This window comes from Borostomias antarcticus (genome assembly GCF_949987555.1).
Source record: "Borostomias antarcticus genome assembly, chromosome: 4".
Taxonomy (NCBI): Eukaryota; Metazoa; Chordata; class Actinopteri; order Stomiiformes; family Stomiidae; genus Borostomias; species Borostomias antarcticus.
In genome coordinates this window covers 9,526,156-9,545,837 of record NC_140237.1, presented here as the reverse complement: position 1 = coordinate 9,545,837, position 19,682 = coordinate 9,526,156, and the positions used below count along the sequence as shown (strand labels likewise).

General features: G+C 47.0%; 2 protein-coding genes across 2 annotated transcripts in view; one reads left to right on the top strand and one right to left on the bottom strand.

The window, feature by feature from the left end:
• The first annotated feature begins 799 nt into the window (after positions 1 to 799).
• sord (sorbitol dehydrogenase) lies at positions 800 to 6,321 on the top strand. The gene is made up of 9 exons (XM_084436794.1): positions 800 to 951; positions 1,056 to 1,089; positions 1,301 to 1,465; positions 1,947 to 2,106; positions 2,634 to 2,752; positions 4,428 to 4,493; positions 4,716 to 4,894; positions 5,166 to 5,287; positions 5,399 to 6,321. Exons 1-9 carry the CDS (start codon positions 898 to 900, stop codon positions 5,562 to 5,564), a joined length of 1,065 nt encoding a protein of 354 aa, XP_084292920.1. The 5' UTR covers positions 800 to 897; the 3' UTR covers positions 5,565 to 6,321.
• Positions 6,322 to 7,748: 1,427 nt separating this feature from the next.
• apba2b (amyloid beta (A4) precursor protein-binding, family A, member 2b) overlaps positions 7,749 to 19,682 on the bottom strand; it is a gene marked incomplete at both ends in the record, with an annotated part of 30,661 nt that continues 18,727 nt past the window's right edge. Inside the window, 5 exons of the mRNA XM_084437293.1 lie at positions 7,749 to 7,820; positions 7,932 to 8,072; positions 8,716 to 8,835; positions 9,018 to 9,230; positions 19,441 to 19,620. Of these exons, the coding sequence (XP_084293419.1) occupies positions 7,749 to 7,820; positions 7,932 to 8,072; positions 8,716 to 8,835; positions 9,018 to 9,230; positions 19,441 to 19,620 (726 nt within the window). The remainder of the gene's footprint in view (positions 7,821 to 7,931; positions 8,073 to 8,715; positions 8,836 to 9,017; positions 9,231 to 19,440; positions 19,621 to 19,682) is intronic.

Below are 19,682 nucleotides of genomic sequence, written 5' to 3'. Positions count from 1 at the left end.
TGCTATAGAAATAAATAAAAATACTTTATAAAAAATAAAAAATATTATTGGAGTCGAAAGCTCTCAACATTCAGTTGTTGAGCTTCGGTAGGCTATCATGTTCATGATGTAGCTAAGATTCTGTTTGATTTGAGGGTGGATAGTACCTATGTAGCAAATAGTCTTGGTCACTGTCTAATATAATGCAACTAAACTAGCCATCTTATTTTAGTCTGACCTCGTTTGGGGGAAAGAGGAGACAGTTGTCATTTAGAAACAGCTTTTTTAATTTGGTTAGTTTTGATAGTGTAGGTGGAAGTACAACTAGACCTCGGTGACTAAGATTTAACTTTTCCAAATGTTTGCAAGCACATTTAGCTAGCATGTCGTCAACATCCATTGTTTCTAACAGGCTTCCATTATATGTGATAACTGATTAGCTTGTTGCTGTTTCTTATCGTCAAAAAGCGATCTGCGCTTATCTATTTACATTCTGTCTCCATAGCGACACTTCCTGAATCTGTGATTAGCCCATGTGAGCCCCAGTAGGGGAGAGGGCAAATATAAAACGGTTATTTAATCGCCATGGCGCCGTTATATAAGGGTTTACTTATATTATAATCAATAAAACATATTATTACGACATCACGAATGTTCAAGCAGCCATTCACATCATTTTAACTCACTCAATGATATCATCTTGTGGAGTCTTACCCCCTGAGAAATGACTGGAGACTCTCTCGCGTTGCTCCAATCACATGCTTTGTTTTGGTGACTGCCCACGAGACAGGAAGGCGAACTTTGATCAGCCGTCTAGTTATTCTGCAGACAACAGAGGCGTAGGAGACATTATTCTAGCTATCGGTCCACGTTTTCCAACTGCAACATTTGTACTTGTCTCATATTGCCATTAACGACATGGAGAAGGATAATCTGTCCGTTGTGTTGCACGCTCAAGGGGACCTACGACTGGTAAGATCAACCTCAAACTTGCAAGATTTCCGGATGGGTTACCCAACCCTAACCCTTCCCTTATTGAGTGAAATCTAACGTTTGAAACTTGTAATTTCTTGCAGGAGCAACGCCCCATCCCCGAGCCTGGTCCAAATGGTAAACGGAATAATTCATGTTTCAGCATGCAGATTTTCTCACTCACTTTATGACATTCGCTTGATGTTAATGTTCAGATGTTCAGCAAGGGAGTATGAAGTGTGTGTCCAATGGAGAGAACATCAGCAATATCTTCAGAGTTCAAGAGATGTATGCTTGATAGTGAAATACTCACCCAGCCTGTTCATACAGTACCTCTCTCGTCCTCCAGAGGTGCTGCTGCAGATGCACTCAGTGGGGATCTGTGGCTCAGACGTGCACTACTGGCAGCACGGGTGCATCGGGGACTTTGTGGTGAAGCAGCCTATGGTTCTGGGTCACGAGGCCGCCGGCAGGGTGGTCAAAGTGGGCTCTGCTGTCAAACACCTCCAACCAGGCAAGTACCGCCACCCTCACTGACCCAGTACTGAATCCAGATGGGTGAACCTGCACACTGCAAGTCTGTCCTAGCCCACTGATCTTAGAGTGTAGGTAAGCTCTGCACTGACCCAACCAGAGCTGAGTTTCCCAGAGGCATCGTAGCGCTCTGTCATCGTAGCGCTATGATGAACGCCATAGCTTACGATGAACGTAGCGCTACGATGCCTCTGGGAAACTCAGCCCAGATCTGTTACAGCGGCATGTGGCAACTGAAGCACCTGGATTTAGAGAGACCACGGTGACCACGGCAGCAGGGACTCCTCACTTGCGCATCACTGACCACAGCAAAGGGCATAGCCATTTAGCATTAGCATCACCATGCCCCACAGGCGCAACACTTAAATTACGTTTCTGTTGAGTAGTCCAACACAAGAGTGGCAGAGAGACAACTTCAGATGAGTTTGTTTGTTTATTTGTTTGTTTGTGTTTGTGTCCAGGAGACAGAGTGGCTGTGGAGCCGGGCGTGCCCCGGCAGACGGATGAGTTCTTCAAGGCGGGTCGCTACAACCTGTCCCCCACCATCTTCTTCTGCGCCACGCCGCCCGACGACGGCAACCTGTGCCGCTACTACAAACACAGCGCCGACTTCTGCTACAGGTCTGGCAGGGCAGAGCGGGGCCACGCCCCCTCCCTAGTCTAGGACTAAGATGCTCTTTGAGAGAGAGCCTAGTCTAGGACTAAGATGCTCTTCCAGAGAGAGCCTAGTCTAGGACTAAGATGCTCTTTCAGAGAGAGCCTAGTCTAGGACTAAGATGCTCTTCCAGAGAGAGCCTAGTCTAGGACTAAGATGCTCTTTCAGAGAGAGCCTAGCCTAGGACTAACATGCTCTTCCAGAGAGAGCCTAGTCTAGGACTAAGATGCTCTTCCAGAGAGAGCCTAGTCTAGGACTAAGATGCTCTTTCAGAGAGAGCCTAGTCTAGGACTAACATGCTCTTTCAGTGAAGAATCTCAATCTCATTTGATAGTGTTAGGGGATTGGGATAGATTATGGATAGGTCTGGGACAAGGCTTAATCTGTGTGCGAGACCAGTCTATAATCTCTCTAATGTTGATTATTACAGCACCTGTATGACCTTAGTGTGTGCAATTATAACGACTGTATTGTCTTGCCCGTGCGTGTTTAGGCTACCTGACAATGTGACGTTTGAGGAAGGGGCGTTGATCGAGCCTCTGTCTGTGGGAATCCACGCCTGTCGCCGTGCTGGGGTCACCCTGGGGAGCAGCCTGCTCATCTGTGGGGCAGGTAGGTAGGAGGAGCCTACTGATTGGACTATCTGTCTGTCACTCGCGCTGGCGCTGTGGCCTCAGGAGAGGAGAGGTGCAGTGAAGACGAGTGAGTTCCGTTACCAGGCCCTTGCAGGCTGGAGGAATCCGAGGAACAGAGAGAGAGGTCGAGCCGAAAGAGACAGCATCATCCTGACACAGCAAAACCCCAGAATAGGAAACCAGTGAACCATAACGTCTAATGATTAACCCATCCACTCTGCCAGTACACAGAAGCACAGTTAACACATGATGTAAACACACTGTAGCCTCACAAGACCTTGTTGATCTGTGCCAGCGCATATTCTGTTGCTCTGCATGGATCAGTCTGGCCTCGCTCGAGAGGAATCTGTTTGAGCTTGGTTCTAGCTGGGCCTGTCCAGTTGATGATGAAAACCATAACAATGGCGCTGCCCTTGAGGAGGTTGGTGTCGATGCTTCAAAGCAGAACTTGTATCAGAACTGTTGGGCATAACAGAACAGCAAATTACTGAATTCAATGCTTTTGTATGGCACGGACGCCAGATCCGTGGAGGGAAACAGAACATGAGCTCACAAGAACAGGGCGGTGGAACCTCGGCTGTGTGGTTATTAAAAACCCTTGTTCTCCGCTGAGTAACAGGTCTGTAGTTATGGAACCTTGTTCTCCGCTGAGTAACAAGTCTGTAGTTCGGGAACCTTGTTCTGTGCTGAGTGACAGATTAGGGAACCTTGTTCTCTGCTCAGTGACAACTGTAGTTAGGGAACCTTGTTCTCTGCTCAGTGACAGGTCTGTAGTTAGGGAACCTTGTTCTCTGCTCAGTGACAGGTCTGTAGTTAGGGAACCTTGTTCTCTGCTCAGTGACAGGTCTGGTAGTGACAGGTATACATAATATACAACAATCACAAAATCTACTAAAGGGCTAATGATCAGGAACGTTCTAATGATCAGGAACGTTGTAATGATCAGGAACGTTGTAATGATCAGGAACGTTGTAATGATCAGGAACGTTGTAGTGATCAGGAACGTTCTAATGATCAGGAACGTTGTAATGATCAGGAACGTTCTAATGATCAGGAACGTTCTAATGATCAGGAAGGCCATTGGTTATGTTATGGAACCTCTGTGAACACACCCCCAAGTCACATCACATGGTAGCACATGCAGTAGGCTAGCACATGCAGGTCGGATGACATTACGCCGAAAGTTAGCCTACATTATCCTTCAAATGTAAATATTAGTCATACATATTTGGGTTAAGGTTAGGGTTAGGTCACTGTAAGAATAGTGGGCATTTCTATTCTGCCGTAACAACAAAACAAAAAATGCAATTTCATGCTTGCTTTTTTGCACGTGCATGAAGGATGTTCTGGAAAAGTCCTAGAAAATGATCTCTAGAAAAGAGTAGGAACCCTGTAGGACTTGATCACAGCACCCTGCTCTATATATTAATATTATTTATTAAATATTAATCGCAATTATTAATATTAAGTGAACCTTGTTCTCTGCTGAATGATTGATCTGGTTTACAATGTCCAGATGCGCTGGGAAATATCTGCTCCTGGCAAACTATTAGCACATGAGATATACCTCAACCTGTCTCTGTCTCTCTTTTAATCTCCTCTCCTCTCTTCTTCTCTCCTCCTCTCCTCTCCTCTCTTCTTCTCTGCTGCAGGACCTATTGGTCTGGTGTGTCTGCTGGTTGCCAAGGCAATGGGTGCTGCACAAGTGGTCATTACTGGTAATACTTCCCATCCATCATTGACAATCCCACAACATTAATTATCTTCACAGTTCTCCGGATTACATATTATTATACAGTATGAATCTTTATCATGACTATCTTTGTGGTTATCATATCCATCCATCCATCCCAGCCAGCACTAAACATCACTGTAACTCTCCCTCCATTCACCCACTCCAAATTGAGTGTTTTTTATGACCGCCCCCCCCCCGTCCTCAGACCTGTCCACGGAGCGTCTGGCCATGGCGAAGGATCTGGGGGCGGACTTCACCGTGACCGTGCAGCGCGCCGACTCCGCTCAGGAACTGGCTGCCCGGGCGCAGGGCATGCTGGGAGCTCAGCCACACATCACCATCGAGTGCACCGGCGTGGAGAGCAGTGTCCAGACAGCCATCTATGTACGCAGCTAATAAGTACTTTAATGAACTACCGTCTATGTATGTTGCTAAATACGAAATACCTTCCTATCTGAGATCCATCTTGGTTCTGTGGCGAGGCTCTGGACACCCTGATGAATACAGTTTGCTGTTGAAATGTTGGTAATTTAAACACATTTAGCATTAGGAACTAGAAGCAGAGGCTCCTTTCATTTCACGTTTTAATACCGCCAGCCAGCGCCTCACCAACACAGGTGTCACTCACTCATCCTCACACGTGTCTCTGTCCCAGGCGACCCGTCCAGGGGGCGTGGTGGTCCTGGTGGGTCTGGGCTCGGAGATGACCACCGTGCCCCTCCTCAGCGCCGCCCTCCGGGAGGTGGACATCCGGGGCGTGTTCCGCTACTGCAACACGTACGTAGAGACGTCTCTCTCACGTCTCCCTCACACGCTCTCCTCACACTCCTCCGGTAATCCAGCAGACGTCTAAGTGTGTGTGTGTGTGGGCGTCTCCCTGTGTTGCAGCTGGCCCATGGCCATCGCCATGCTGGCGTCGGGGAGGGTGAACGTGAAGCCCCTGGTGACCCACCGCTTCCCCCTGGAGGAGGCGGTCCAGGCCTTCCAGACCACGCGCCAGGGTCACGGGGTCAAGGTCATGCTCAAGTGTGACAAGGACGACCAGGGCCCCTGAGAGGAACACAGGAAGGAACGTGTGGGGGGGGGGGACTCTCACAGAACCACGCTCTAGACAGACAGGCACACACATGGACAGACAGACTAACAGATTGGACAGACCGATAATTGGACAGAGAGATGACTGCAGCGTTGAACCAAGGGAAATTCTCAACCCTGCAGGCATCACATCCAGCCTCCTGTACTATGTGATACCCCTCTGGGTTCTGTGTTGTTCCACGAGACCCCCTATTCATTCCCATGTTCCACGAGACCCCCTATTCCAATCACATGTTCCACGAGACCCCCTATTCCATTCCCATGTTCCACGAGACCCCCTATTCCAATCACATGTTCCACGAGACCCCCTATTCCAATCACATGTTCCACGAGACCCCCTATTCCTTTCACATGTTCCACGAGACCCCCTATTCCATTCACATGTTCCACGAGACCCCCTATTCCAATCACATGTTCCACGAGACCCCCTATTCCATTCCCATGTTCCACGAGACCCCCTATTCCATTCCCATGTTCCACAAGACCCCCTATTCCAATCCCATGTTCCACGAGACCCCCTATTCCAATCCCATGCTCACATGTCCACACCTGTATTCTTTGGCACCATATGTTTTCTATGCAAATGTCCGGTGTAAATTTCAAGCTGATTTTAGAAGTTTTTCACTTTTAAAACCCAAACCCTTAAATCATACTTGGACAGTATTGAAATCATGAAAATGTCCTTACTGAAACAATGATATTGCCTTCATAAAAAACCTCCCTGATGAGTTGAGATCTCCCCGCGTTGTTTTCACCAGCTGCTGCCACCAGGGGGAGCCAAACACTCATGAACATACAGCACCTCCATCCACACCTTTATGGTCCTCACAGCCCTGTGAAGGGTGAGCTGGGATTCCTCCACAGAATGAGCCTCACCTGATCCAAACACACATACATGGCTTTTATTTTATGTATTTTTTTTATTGTTATCTTGTCATAGTGACTTGATACTATCGTAAGAGGCATGCACACAGATACATGTTTACACAGTTACGTTCTCGGATGTCACGTTCATTGCGATGTGTTTCTATGGGAGTGTCTGCCCGGCGGGGAGACTCGTTCATCACACACACACACACACACACACACACACACACACACAGGAGGGGAGATGGATGTCTGTGGTGACCGGACTGAACAGTGGTTCTTTTACATGAGAACAATACTAGACAATGTCTGGTTTTATGTACACACATTCTAACACTGGTTATGGCCATGGGCACAGCTCACACTACACAATACATTCACCATCGACTCACAACGGGAGCTTCGGCTGGAAACAGAAAAAGATGATCAACTTTACATTACAAATACACTTGGAAGTTTTACATATTGATTTGATCTCAAAGAAGCGTAAACCATCTGTTATGTTGAAGTGCTTGTTATTAAAACGGGAGAGATGGTGCTCTTCAAATAGAATTAGGTTTACAAATGGGAATAAATAAAAGTCGCATCGCCGTTAAAATGACATGTTATAATAAAGAACCCCATCTGAGGCACGTAGCCTTCATCACACAGGCCCTCAGCAGGAGCCCTGGTCTGACGGCTACTAGATTATCTGGACAGCATGACTGGACCTGGGTGACACCCACAAGCTCTCTGGGTTTATAGTCCATCTAAACTACCGCGCCAACAGATGTTAAACTGTCCGTCAGCGCCCCTGGCCTCCACCCCGGACGGTCAGCCACTGCCCGGTCCACCCTCACCACCTCAGAGCGCTAGTGTGGATTAACACCACCAATAAATACAAGCATGGACAGGAAGTGAAACGATATTGAGAAGCTAGTAGCTACCATATTACATTTATATGACCAAAAATAAATGATGACGCGTTCACTCATTTATTCCGTGGACACCACACCTCACTGAGCTGACGAACGAAACACGGACGACAAACAACAAACAAATAAATAAACATTCTCTGTCCAGACGGTTGTCTTCAGTCAGTAGGTTAAACATCAACAAGATATCTGGGGGGTGAGTCGGGTTCGACCGAGGAAGGGGGGTTGAGGAGAGAAGTCGTTCGCAGAAAAAGTCTCTTCCTGGCTTTCCTCAGCCCGTCATCAGTGGGCTCAGCATGTCCGTCAAGGTTCCTGTAGCCAATCCCAGCTCTGCGAGAGGGGGGGGGGGGGCGTGTCTGTCCCTATATGTACATGGGCGTCTCCTGGCCAGTCAGGAGGCGGAACATGGCTGCCGGCATCGTCTTCATGTGGATCTGAGGCAGAAACGGATCAGTTCACCAACGGTCTGATTGCGTGTGTGTGTGTCCGTGTGTGTGTGCGTGAACCTTATACCTGGTGTGTACGTGTGTGTGTGTGAGCCTCACCTCTCCCACAGAGTTGGACAGGGCCTGAACGATCTTCTCGTGCGCCGTGGCGACCACGCTCTGGCCGTTGATCTCGATGATGCGGTGTCCCACCCTGACGCCGCCGCGCTCCGCGATGCCGCCGCGCATCAGGCTGCAGATCTGCGGGGGGGGGAGGGGGGGACGTTGGGTTACCGACTGATTGGTCGACTGATCTCGGGAGACCCACGCGGGTCACCGGCCGATCTCTCGACCGATCGGTCCATCGATTGCGTTCATTGGACAACTTCAATACACACAAAGCCACGGCGACGGTGTCGGATCAACAATATTGGCGAGGGGGAGGGGGGGGGGGGGGGGAGCGTGGGAGAGAGAGGGGAGGGGAGAGCGAACAGCCAGGCGTGCGACAAGAGAGCAGGAAGTCCCTCGGCTGTGTGAGTCACAGAGTACCGAGGCGTAGTTCTGAGAGGCTGAGTTGGGTTCTGCGCGTTCTACCTGTCATCCTCTCTCGCCCCGGAGAGGAGAGGAGGGGAGAGGAGAGGAGAGGAGAGGGGAGGAGAGGAGAGGAGAGGAGAGGAGAGGAGAGGAGAGGAGAGGAGAGGAGAGGAGAGGAGAGGAGAGGAGAGGAGAGGAGAGGAGAGGAGAGGAGAGGAGAGGAGCGCTAAAAACCTGTCGGGAGGCTGTTGTCTCTGCTTCACCGGCTGCCTACTCACACGTCCTCTGGGAGGCTTTCATTGCGCACATTGATCTGCTCCGCACGCTCGGAGTGTGTGTGTGTGTGTGTGTGTGTGTGTGTGTTACTTACGATGCCATTCTGCACACTGAAGCCCAGCTGGTACTTGAGGTCGGGTCTCTTGATGAGCACGGTGGTGACGGGGGGACAGCTGACGATGTTCAGCTTCACTTGCACCTGGTTCTTCAAGCCCTGGGACACACACACACACACACACACACGCCCAGCGGGGAGACTCGTTCAGCCACAGTGTGAATCACACACACATGTACATACACTCACACACACACACACACACACACACACACACACACGTACACGTACATACACTCACACACACACACACACACACACACACACACACACACACGTACCTTGATGATGCCCTGGCAGGTGGCGAGCGGTAGTCCCACCAGGCTGGTGTTGTTGATGGACATGATCTGGTCTCCGATGCTGAGCTTGCTGGACCGCGCCGCCGGGGCGCCGTTCATCATGTTGGCCAGGATCACGGTGGGCAGGATGGAGCCCCACCCAGACTCCACGATCACCACGCCCAGAATCTCCCCCTTGGCCTTCTCCAGCTGGAGCTGGGGGGGGGGGGGACAGTGTGAGAGAGAGTGGAGTAGAAAGAGAGAGAGAGGAATAGAGAGAGCAAGTGAGTCAATTTGATTGATGTAGCACCTTTCACAGACAGGGGTCACAAAGTGCAAGGCAGCTAGAAATGGTGCTCAGAGAGCCCAGACCTCCGGCCCTGAATGCATTCCGAGGCTTTGTGCGCCAAAACTGAATGGGTTGTAAGTTGGCCCATGCTACCCCCCTCCACCGAGTTTCATGAAAAGCAGTCTGGTAGTTTTTGTGTAATCCTAGTCCTAAATATGAATGGAGGTGAATGGCCGTCCAGGCTGTGTTTGGGCGGTTTGTGATTCACTGGGGCGGAGGTATAAATGACTGGAGGTGAATGGGGGGCTTTATTTGGCGGGTTCTGTCACGCCTTTCACAGGACACAGCCAGCGGGGGGGGCTTCCTCAGGACACAGCAAGCGGTGAACTCCAGGCTCTCACCCCGCACACCCCAGTCCAAACACAGTGTCTCTTGTCCAGGAATTTACATCCAAACACCTTAAACCTTTGTCCTTGTAATTCGTCACCTCCCCCCAAGTATTCATCAAGCCCCCTGCAAACCCTAGTTTCAGTCTTCCCTTTGTAATTGAAAACACCTCAACTCTCCCCCCTTTGTAATTGTAAACACCCCCCTCTGCCTAGCTCTTCCTCATCTCTTTGTTTAAAGGATTAACATGGTGATTTTCACTTTTTTTGAGTTTGAACGTGCTATTTGCACAATAGGACATTGAAGAAACACAATAAAAACAATAAATATATCCGTTTTGTCGTTTTTGAGAAACTGGAAGCGTAACATTTTCAGTCCAATTTGACTCGGGGTAAAAATACTCCGAATTCGTGACGTTTTTCCCATTCTTGACGTCACCCTAAAGTTTGAAAAACCCTCCTCCACTCCCCTGCACCCGCCTCCAACTGAAACCTGTCTGCGCCGTTTCACCATCTATCGAACACGGTAAGGTAGTTCTGAACCTTTTCTCATCTTGAGAACAATTGAATAGTTGCAGTCTCAATGATGACCACCTCTTATTTTAATATAATTTGTACATTTTATAGGCCTAATTGTATTTGTGGTTGTCATACAAATTGGGAAGTTTTTACCATGATCGTGTCTGATTAGTAGCCAACCTAGCTAATGTTAGATAAACGAACCATAACGTTAGCTGTAATTGGCAACAGTTTTTAAAAAGCTGTCTGATCCAGCTAGCTATCTGTCTTTATCCAGCATGTTGACGTTAGCTAGCCTAATGTTTGGAATGTCAGCTAGCTGTGTTAATTATCCTAGCATGCTAACGTTAGCTCTCAATGCATTTGCTTTTGGTAATGTTAGCCCTCCAGTGCAATGGCAGAAACACAGCGCATCATACTGTACTCTTCCCTGGCAGAAACACAGCGCATCATACTGTACTCTTCCCTGGCATAAACACAGCGCATCATACTGTACTCTTCCCTGGCAGAAACACAGCGCACCATACTGTACTCTTCCCTGGCAGAAACACAGCGCACCATACTGTACTCTTCCCTGGCATCAAATCTACTTGCACCAGGTGCAAACTGTGCTGTAAGGTTTCCGAAGCGATAGCCTACCAGAACTGTTGTGAGCGTGCTTTGTTGTATAGGCCAATACAATAGGCAAAGTTACGAAGTCAAAGGTGGATATAAGTCAGTTTGTCTCCACAAGAATCTCCCGATTATCTCTCGCTCAAACTTAATTCGATATAATTTAGACTTACTGATAAATAGCCTATTGTTGTAATTTATGCTGTTTTGCATATGCAAAATATCGATGCTATTACTAATCGCTTTTATAATTTGTCCCCTTTTCTTGTAGCCAGATCACTACATTTCCAATACTGGGACTCGGGAGGTCCAGGTCCCTTCAGGGCTCTGGAGGTGTGCAGGTCCTGGAGGACAGGTTGGGACTCGGGAGGTCCAGGTCCCGCGCTTCAGGGCTCTGGAGGTGTGCAGGTCCTGGAGGACAGGTTGCAGCCAATGTCACCTAATGATATTATAAATGTTACAACACCGCCCTGTTTTATGAGAAAGTAGCCTATGTCTTAATTTAATGTCATGTTGTATGCGCAACAATTACCTCGGAAAATAAAGACGTAGTCCTACAGTACCCGTGCAGGTTTTTGTCATTTATTTATTCTCACATTTGAACTTGATCAAACACACCTGCTGTGTACTGAATCGTTTGTCCTAAGGTCTTGTATTGCAGCGTTGTGATGCGCATATAGAGGCTATTGTGCTAAAATTATGACTACATTTCAGGGTGGGTGGAGGTGAAGATATTAAGTCAAGTTATTATGTTCCTTTCATAATTTACAACTCTAAATAATTGTAATTCTGCAAAACATTCTGAAAGTTGTGTAAACCTTATCATCACTGTGGCATCTGCTCCACATAATGTTGATCATCCCAGCACCTCGATCCGACCCAACTTCAGGAAGCATTGCGCATTTTGGGATTAAACAGCTCCAGTAGATATATTCTATTAGAACCAGAGGGCATTACAATAACATTCAAAACGAGATCTATTGACTGCATGACCTGTTAGTCTCCAGACTCCGGAGTAGGCTATACCCCTTGACCGCTGCGCTCACGGAGTCGTGGTGCACGGCCCGCTATCTCTCCAAACGCATGCAGTCTCCCACATAATTCGGGGTAGGATAAGTAGGCTACATGTAGGCTACATCCTCTCCCCCTTTCTGTAAAGTGCACATTGTGTTGCCTTTGTATATGAAACAAGCTATAATGATTGAATTGATCTGACTAATAATCAGTTATTGCGGTGGTATTCCACTCAATTCCTTTATATCACCACAACTGACAGATGTTCCCAGAACAGTAACGTTTCAGTGTTCAACTGGCTTTGTTGGACACCTACTAAGATAAATAACGTTAGACTGGTGAACAATGCGGATTTTATGTCGGTTTCACAGCGCAAATGATCTGTCTTCTGGTAAGACCCACAGTTGCAATTATTTGACTAACTAGGTCTATACTGTTCGTAGCTGGCTGAAAGCTAGTCTAATAGCCCAAGCCTCCAAGCTTGCGTGGCCGGCTGCAGGGTGCTTTTCCTCTGTCGCGGGGGAGACGTGTCGTCGTTATACTTTTATCGTACTTTTCCCAAATTGGCCTAATGCAAATTCGAGGATACGGCCTGTTAGGTAGCGTGTATCTTTATAATGTTTGGGGGTTAATATAATATTAAGGACTTTGTAAATGCCCCTGGTTAGCAGCTAGAAAAATGGCTATTGATCTGGCTGTTGCGCGATCTAGCTCTTGTGTTGTTTAGCTCGGAGCGGTGGTAGCTATGGTAACGGGGCACACGCCTGTCAATCATAATGATTCCAGTTGGTCATTTGCTCAGAGAACTGTCAATCAGTTGTTATGAATCACGCCCAGTTTTGAGTGAGTGAACTTTTTGAGTGGCAGATTCAGACCTCTAAAAACATGTTTTAAAAGAATTTGTATGGATTAATTCTGAAATAGTTAAACACATGTGTTTTGTTGTTGCCTAAAGATACCTGGAAAGTGTTATATTGAACCACCATGTTAATCCTTTAAGTCAAAAGGGCCACACCTTCGTCTTCAGACCTTTGTTTTCTTTGTTTGTCACATGTCTATACTTTTGGCCACGCCTGCCATTTCACATGACGTGCAATGAGTTAGCCAATCACATCCTAGAAGGACTCTACCTGTGTTTTGACTGTATATAAGCCAGAGCGAAGAGGCTGAATTCACTTCGCTGACTGAACCACCCTTGTTGCGTTTGTCAGGAAGTCCTTGCGCTCGTAATGTTTTCCACAATAAACCAGACTCAACCTTTTGAACGTATCTTGGTAAATCTTTTGACTAGACCAGTCTAAAATACTATCACAGTTTGGCGAACGGGGATGGGAGCACTGCCTGCGTGTTGCCGGGATTCCAGTGGATGAACTGGTGACAGACGTGTCGGTCCATAGTGGGCGTTGGAAAATCAATTTTCTCTCTTGCGCCAGAGCGCACGGAGAGATTATTTCCTCAGTTCTTCCACTGGATTCTTGAGGCTCACAGGTACGTTTAAACGAACCCTCTTATGGGTTGAGTTGTATTTGCCTTGATTTGGTTCAGTTGTGTTGGTCTGGATTGTTTGAAAACAAAAACCCCAGCGTGGGTATTATTTTTAGTACGTATGAGTTAAAGTAATTATCTAAGGAGGTTGTGAGCAGCAATAGATATTTATATCGTATTGTCTTTTGACTTCGTCCTTGTTTCGTTACGAGGGTATAAGCAGTGTTCAGAACAGGCTTCCCTTTTGGCCGGTCGCGGGAGAGTTTAAACCGCGAGCACGTTGAGAGAGTTTTTGCTCAATGGAGAGTAGCTACAGAAAGTGATTGAGAGTTTTGCAATCCGCGTTTCTGGTAGAGATTTGACCAAGGGGCTGTACAGTATTTGGTAGGATCTAGACGGACGGTCTAGCCTTGACCGAGTAGGGGTGCAGTTCGAGCGTGTTAGTCGTATGTTAGTCATTTTTGGTCGTCTTTTGGTCGTCTTTTGGTCGTTCTTTGTTTTTGCGTCCCCGTGTGAGTTTGCTGTCTTCTTTCTTGTATGTGCACGGGATTGTTGTCTGCTGTGTTACTGTTTGAACTTCAGCTCTGTCTTGTATGTGTTGTTTAAGCGCTATATAAAAATAAGCGTTTGTCCCTTTGTTCCTGGGTGACTTGGTAAACCTAACGAGCGTTAGTTTTGACCAAGTGGCTGTACATATTTGGTAGGATCTAGACATCCGGTTTAGCCTGGACCAAATTGCTAGTGCAGCCGGGCATGCTTGTTGTAAACGTGGGCCTTTGTTTCGTCTTATGTGTCTTATGTGTTCACTGTTTGAGCCTCGGCTCTTGATTGTATGTTTGTTACGCGCGCCATGGATCCAAGTAAAGTATTGTAAGTATTTTTGTACACTTTTTAGACTGTTAAATTTCGTAACTGCTAGATTCCAGTAGGCTAGCTGGTTGCCTAGGAGCAAACTGTGCTGGGAGGAAAACAACTCTCCCGGTGATCCGCCTTGAGCCAGAGGGAGAACAAAGAGCTTCCTGACTGGGTGAGTCGAATTTAATGTGTTTGTTTCTTTCGAAATTGTATTCTTTCCCGCCGTGAGTTAACTATAAGGTTTCCTTTCATTGCTGTTTTGGGGTTTTAGGCTGCGTCGTGGTTATTAGGGATTTGTTTCTTTAAATTTCCCCGCGCTGCCAAAGACAACTTCCGGGTCATACATGCAACATTTTGGGATCACCACTAGGTGTCCCTGTAACCCCGGCTACTAACATATGGCTAGAGGATGTCACAGGATTAAATTTTAACTAGCCAAGATAGAGATATAAGGTAAATAAACAGGATGAAATAGATGTAGAGCCTTTGAGTTTTAAGTTGTTGTTAATGTTTCTGAGATGATCTTTTAGGTATTGGTGGGAACTCAAAAGTCTGACAGGGTTTTGAATAGGGGTTTTGATTCAGGAGTTTGTTTCAATAGTCAATGAATGGCCATAAGCTGTTCGTTTTATGCATTCTACTGTATGAATTTCATTCATATAATGATGATGTGTTTTTTGAGGAGTTGGCTTTAGGCCTCCCCTCTGCTATTGAACCCAGTCTGTGTTTGAGTCTTATTTTTCAGGGGCTATGGACCCTGGGCGGCAGGTCTTTGAGGAGCCTGGATCATGCCTTCCTGGGGACTGCTTGGGACCTGCTGTTTGTCTGTTTAATTGTTTGTTTTGTCTCTCTTTCTGATATGTAGCTTAAGACATAAGGTTTGTGCATAATAGTGGGGGGAATAGATAAGGGTTGCCAGTGTCTTAATCTGAATGCAGCATCTCATAACCCAATTATATATTTTTAAATGGTTATGTTAAATATCTCATGTTTATAGTTTGAGGCACATTCATCGGGCCTGAGTGTTCTTTCTGAGTGTTTTTTACAGACAACTGTCGTTCCGGGAGTGATGGGTGAATGCCGAACCAGGAGACGGGCACAGGACCGGAGGTGGAGATGAAGGTTACCGGCCTGTTTCCCTACAGATGGGCAATCTGGGGTTCGTGAGATGCAAAGCCAACGCCATGTCACCAACTCACTGTGAGCGACAGATAAGTATGAAACAGGAGCAGTGCCCAAATACTCTGTCCTCAAATGCAGAAGAGGGAGGTTTTAGATATACAAATTTTAGCTATACAAATGAAGCTTTGATGGAGTTTTTTGATTAGTTAATTGTAAATGAAGCCAATTCATTTTAGTGTCATTTTCTTTGCCCCATCTCTAATTTTTATCCTGACTTCAGGAAATTTTTGCTTTCACCCTTAGGGGGTGTTGTTTTGTTGAGACGAGAATGTGGGTATTTTTATTTTATTTTCATAAAATCGCGAGAGAAATTCTAGAGCCAAATCCAATTGCCTTGATCATGACTGGGGACTGGGCGTGTTGAAGTCATTCTAACACTGCCCCTGATGTCACTGTAGGGGTACTGCAGATTGGCTCTAAAATGACACTTGAACAGACACCCTGTTTAAGCTTTCCTGACTGAATAACAAAATTTTTTCCCCAAAGCAGGAGCTTGCGCTTAACCATGTTTCTGAGAATCTCCAACAGACTTCGAATAACCGTTCCTGACCAAAGAGGGAAACAGGGAGACCAGACCAGAGGACTCTCCTTTTGCTCTTCTGTTTTGTCTCTGTTTGTCTCTCTCATCTGTGGATCCACAGACGGAGCACTTCATCAGCCTGTGCTGGGGGAGCGGGAGCGCCGAGATGAGCCCTCCAGCAGCACGACCCGGGCCGGCCCTACGTGGAGCAGTACAGGGATGGACCGGGTTCAATTCAAGAGCCTGTACGTGCTGCTGGCGCCCTGGCTGTGTGGTGTCCCACCGCACCTTCACCCTGCTGAACCAGGACAGGGACTCCCTCCTCACCCTCCGAGAGCTCGCTGCAAAAGCTGCGGCTGTCTCTGCTTCCTCCCCTGTGCTTTCTATGCTCTCTGTACCATCCACAGACCCTGACAAGATTCCTCCACTGTCCCTGGCAGACATTTCTGACCTACAAGCATCTGCTCCACCTGCGGAGAAAAAGAAATGGAGGAATAAGTGCACATTCCACCACCAAACTAACCTGTATCTAGGGCCTAATGACAAACTTGTACTACCTCGTTCATGTTTTCATTATGCTTTCAAACTAGCCCACGGGCCAGATCATGTTTCAAAAAACAGGGGTGGCGGAGGATGTTAACAGATGTCTCCAACAGAGTGAGGACCGCCATTTCCTGAGGCTAAGGAGGGGTTCCTGCATCACATCTCTCCTGGGGATTGGGTCCTGGTCCACGACCACAGACGAAGGAGCTGAAATCGCCGAGGTGGCTCGGGCCGTACCAGGTTCTACTCACCACGCAGACAGCTATCTGAGAGGACTTCGTGGATCCATGCAAGCCATTGCCGACGGGTCCAAGCAGCAGAGGACGGTCCACCAGGGGATCGCCAAGGATGCAGCTGAACCAGAAAGCTCAGAGGCCAAAGCCATGAGCTGCCACAACTGTCCTCTCCTCTGACGAGGAATCGGAGGAAAAATGACCTTGCTGGTCACCTCCTTCTCATGATCGTTATGATGGCAACATGGAGAAACTCACAAGATGCACCACACACGCACACACACCTGCACACACTGCAACTAACATTGAACATAACTGATTTCAAACAACGCGACATTGAAGTTGCGATCTAGAAGAGAAGACGCCTTGCATTCCCCAAATGACATTCTATTGCCCAAAAAGAGAAGGGTCACCTAAATGACTGTTGGATATACACTGAACAAGAGTGACCTTGACAGCCACCGCCACACTCTCCTCTCCTCTGATGAGAAAATCGGAGACTGACCTTGCCGGTCACCTCCTTCTTGTGGTTGTGGTATGACAACATTAACAATCTCAACAGCAATGACTGCACCTCTGATCGCACACACTGGAACCTACATTAAACATTCAGAGACGCACACATGGAAGCTATGTTCCATAGGACATCACATGCGATTATTCACAAGAGTGAATGAACTTTGAAATAATCTGAAAAATATCATATTTGTTTACAAGAGTTACAATGGTTGAAACATGAGTTGATAAATAAGTTTGGGTTTTTCCTCTAAATTGACCAAGAGGTTTTTTGCCCTTCTTACACTGGTAACCATTTTATCTTTTTTTTGCCTTGTTAAATCAAGTTTTTTTTGGTGAATGGTTGTCCACTCTTAGACTATAAATAGTATATAATCATGTCATTTTTTTATCTTGTTTCCTGTCAAATTTCTGAAACAAGGGGTTTTGGTGCTTGATTTTGCACGTGGAAAGAAAATAATTTAAAAAAAAAAGAGTTTTTTTTTTTTTTTGCTCCACCTTATTTCCTTTCCACATGTATAGCATAGCTGACTGTTTACACTGTGTTTGGATTTTATATTTTATTTTTGTGTACCTGTTCAGGCACAAATGGGGGATTGTCCAGGAATTTACATCCAAACACCTTAAACCTTTGTCCTTGTAATTCGTCACCTCCCCCCAAGTATTCATCAAGCCCCCTGCAAACCCTAGTTTCAGTCTTCCCTTTGTAATTGAAAACACCTCAACTCTCCCCCCTTTGTAATTGTAAACACCCCCCTCTGCCTAGCTCTTCCTCATCTCTTTGTTTAAGTCAAAAGGGCCACACCTTCGTCTTCAGACCTTTGTTTTCTTTGTTTGTCACATGTCTATACTTTTGGCCACGCCTGCCATTTCAAATGACGTGCAATGAGTTAGCCAATCACATCCTAGAAGGACTCTACCTGTGTTTTGACTGTATATAAGCCAGAGCGAAGAGGCTGAATTCACTTCGCTGACTGAACCACCCTTGTTGCGTTTGTCAGGAAGTCCTTGCGCTCGTAATGTTTTCCACAATAAACCAGACTCAACCTTTTGAACGTATCTTGGTAAATCTTTTGACTAGACCAGTCTAAAATACTATCACACTCTATCACCCCCAAACAGGGAGCTGGCTTCATTATAAGTTTTGTTTTCATTTGTGGATCCGGCCCGTCATTCAGATCTGTTCCAAAATGTAATGGCTTCTAATGCTGTGTTCACACCGGGCGCAAATTTTTCCTGCGGCATGGCGAGTTTACATCGAAAGTCAATACAATTCGCGCAAACTGGGCGGCGCGAATCGCAGAACTCGGCGGAGCGGCGGCCAGGATTCGCTGCGAGGCGACATTCGCAAAAGTTCAATTTTTTTTACTTTCTGCGGCGGATTCGCGCGCCGACTCATCGATTGATTCACACCGGGCGCGGCGAGAAAATTTGCGCCTCCCAGTTCGCCCAATCTCGCCGCGCCCGGTGTGAACACAGCATTAGGTGGCCCATGATACACCCCTTCATTGAATTTCATAAAAATCTTTTTGTGCAATCATTGTCCAAAAAATGAGTGGAAGTAAATGGCCCTTGGACCTACCTGTGATTCAGATACACTCCAAAAGTTAAGAGGTTGTACGTTGGATCATACTACACCCCTCCACTGACTTTCATGAAGGTAGTTCTTGCGTAATCCTGGTTCAAAAAATGAATGGAGGTGAATGGGCCTGCCGTGTTTAGGCGGCCCATGGACCCGACCTGTGCTTCGGGTCCGCTTTAAAATGTAATGGATTCTAAGTTGGACCGTGCTACACCCTTCCACCGAGTTTCCTGAAAATTGGTCCAGTAGTTTGTGTAATCCTGCTAACAAACGCACACACACACACGCCGCTGAAAACATTACCTCTCGCCCTACGCTGGGGCGGAGGTAATGCACAGGACAAAGGGGGAGATAGCGAGAATTAGAGAAAGAGGGAGAGAGAAAGAGGGAGATAGCGAGAGAGAGAGAAGTTGAAAGAGATAGAGAGAAGTAGAGAAGTAGAAAGAGGAATAGAGAGAAGTAGAGAGAGAGGAAGATAGAGAGAGAGAAGTACAGGATCAAGATGGATAGAGAGAAGTAGAGAACTAGAAAGAGGAATAGAGAGAAGTAGAGGTCAGAAGACTATGGAACATGATGACTGCTGTTGCCCCAGGTATTAAAAAAAGACGTGAGTAAGGACACCTTTAAAACATGGATACAGAAAGTAGAACACAGGAACATGCTCCAGCCAATCAGAGCAGGGCCTCATACCTCTTTACAGTTCTCAGAGTTGGAGAAATGGATGAGGTCATCGTTGTACATTTCCTGTGTGTTGATGATGTCACTGTACTCCTTCTGGCTCAGGTCCTCAGGGTTGATTCCATTGGCTCTCAGGAACTCCTGGTAGGCCACACTGAAGGCCTGGCCAATCGACTGGGCGATCAGCTGAGCCTGGGGGCGGGGTAATGAAGAAACCAGGAGACAACATGAACATCTGTCTAACGACATCCTAT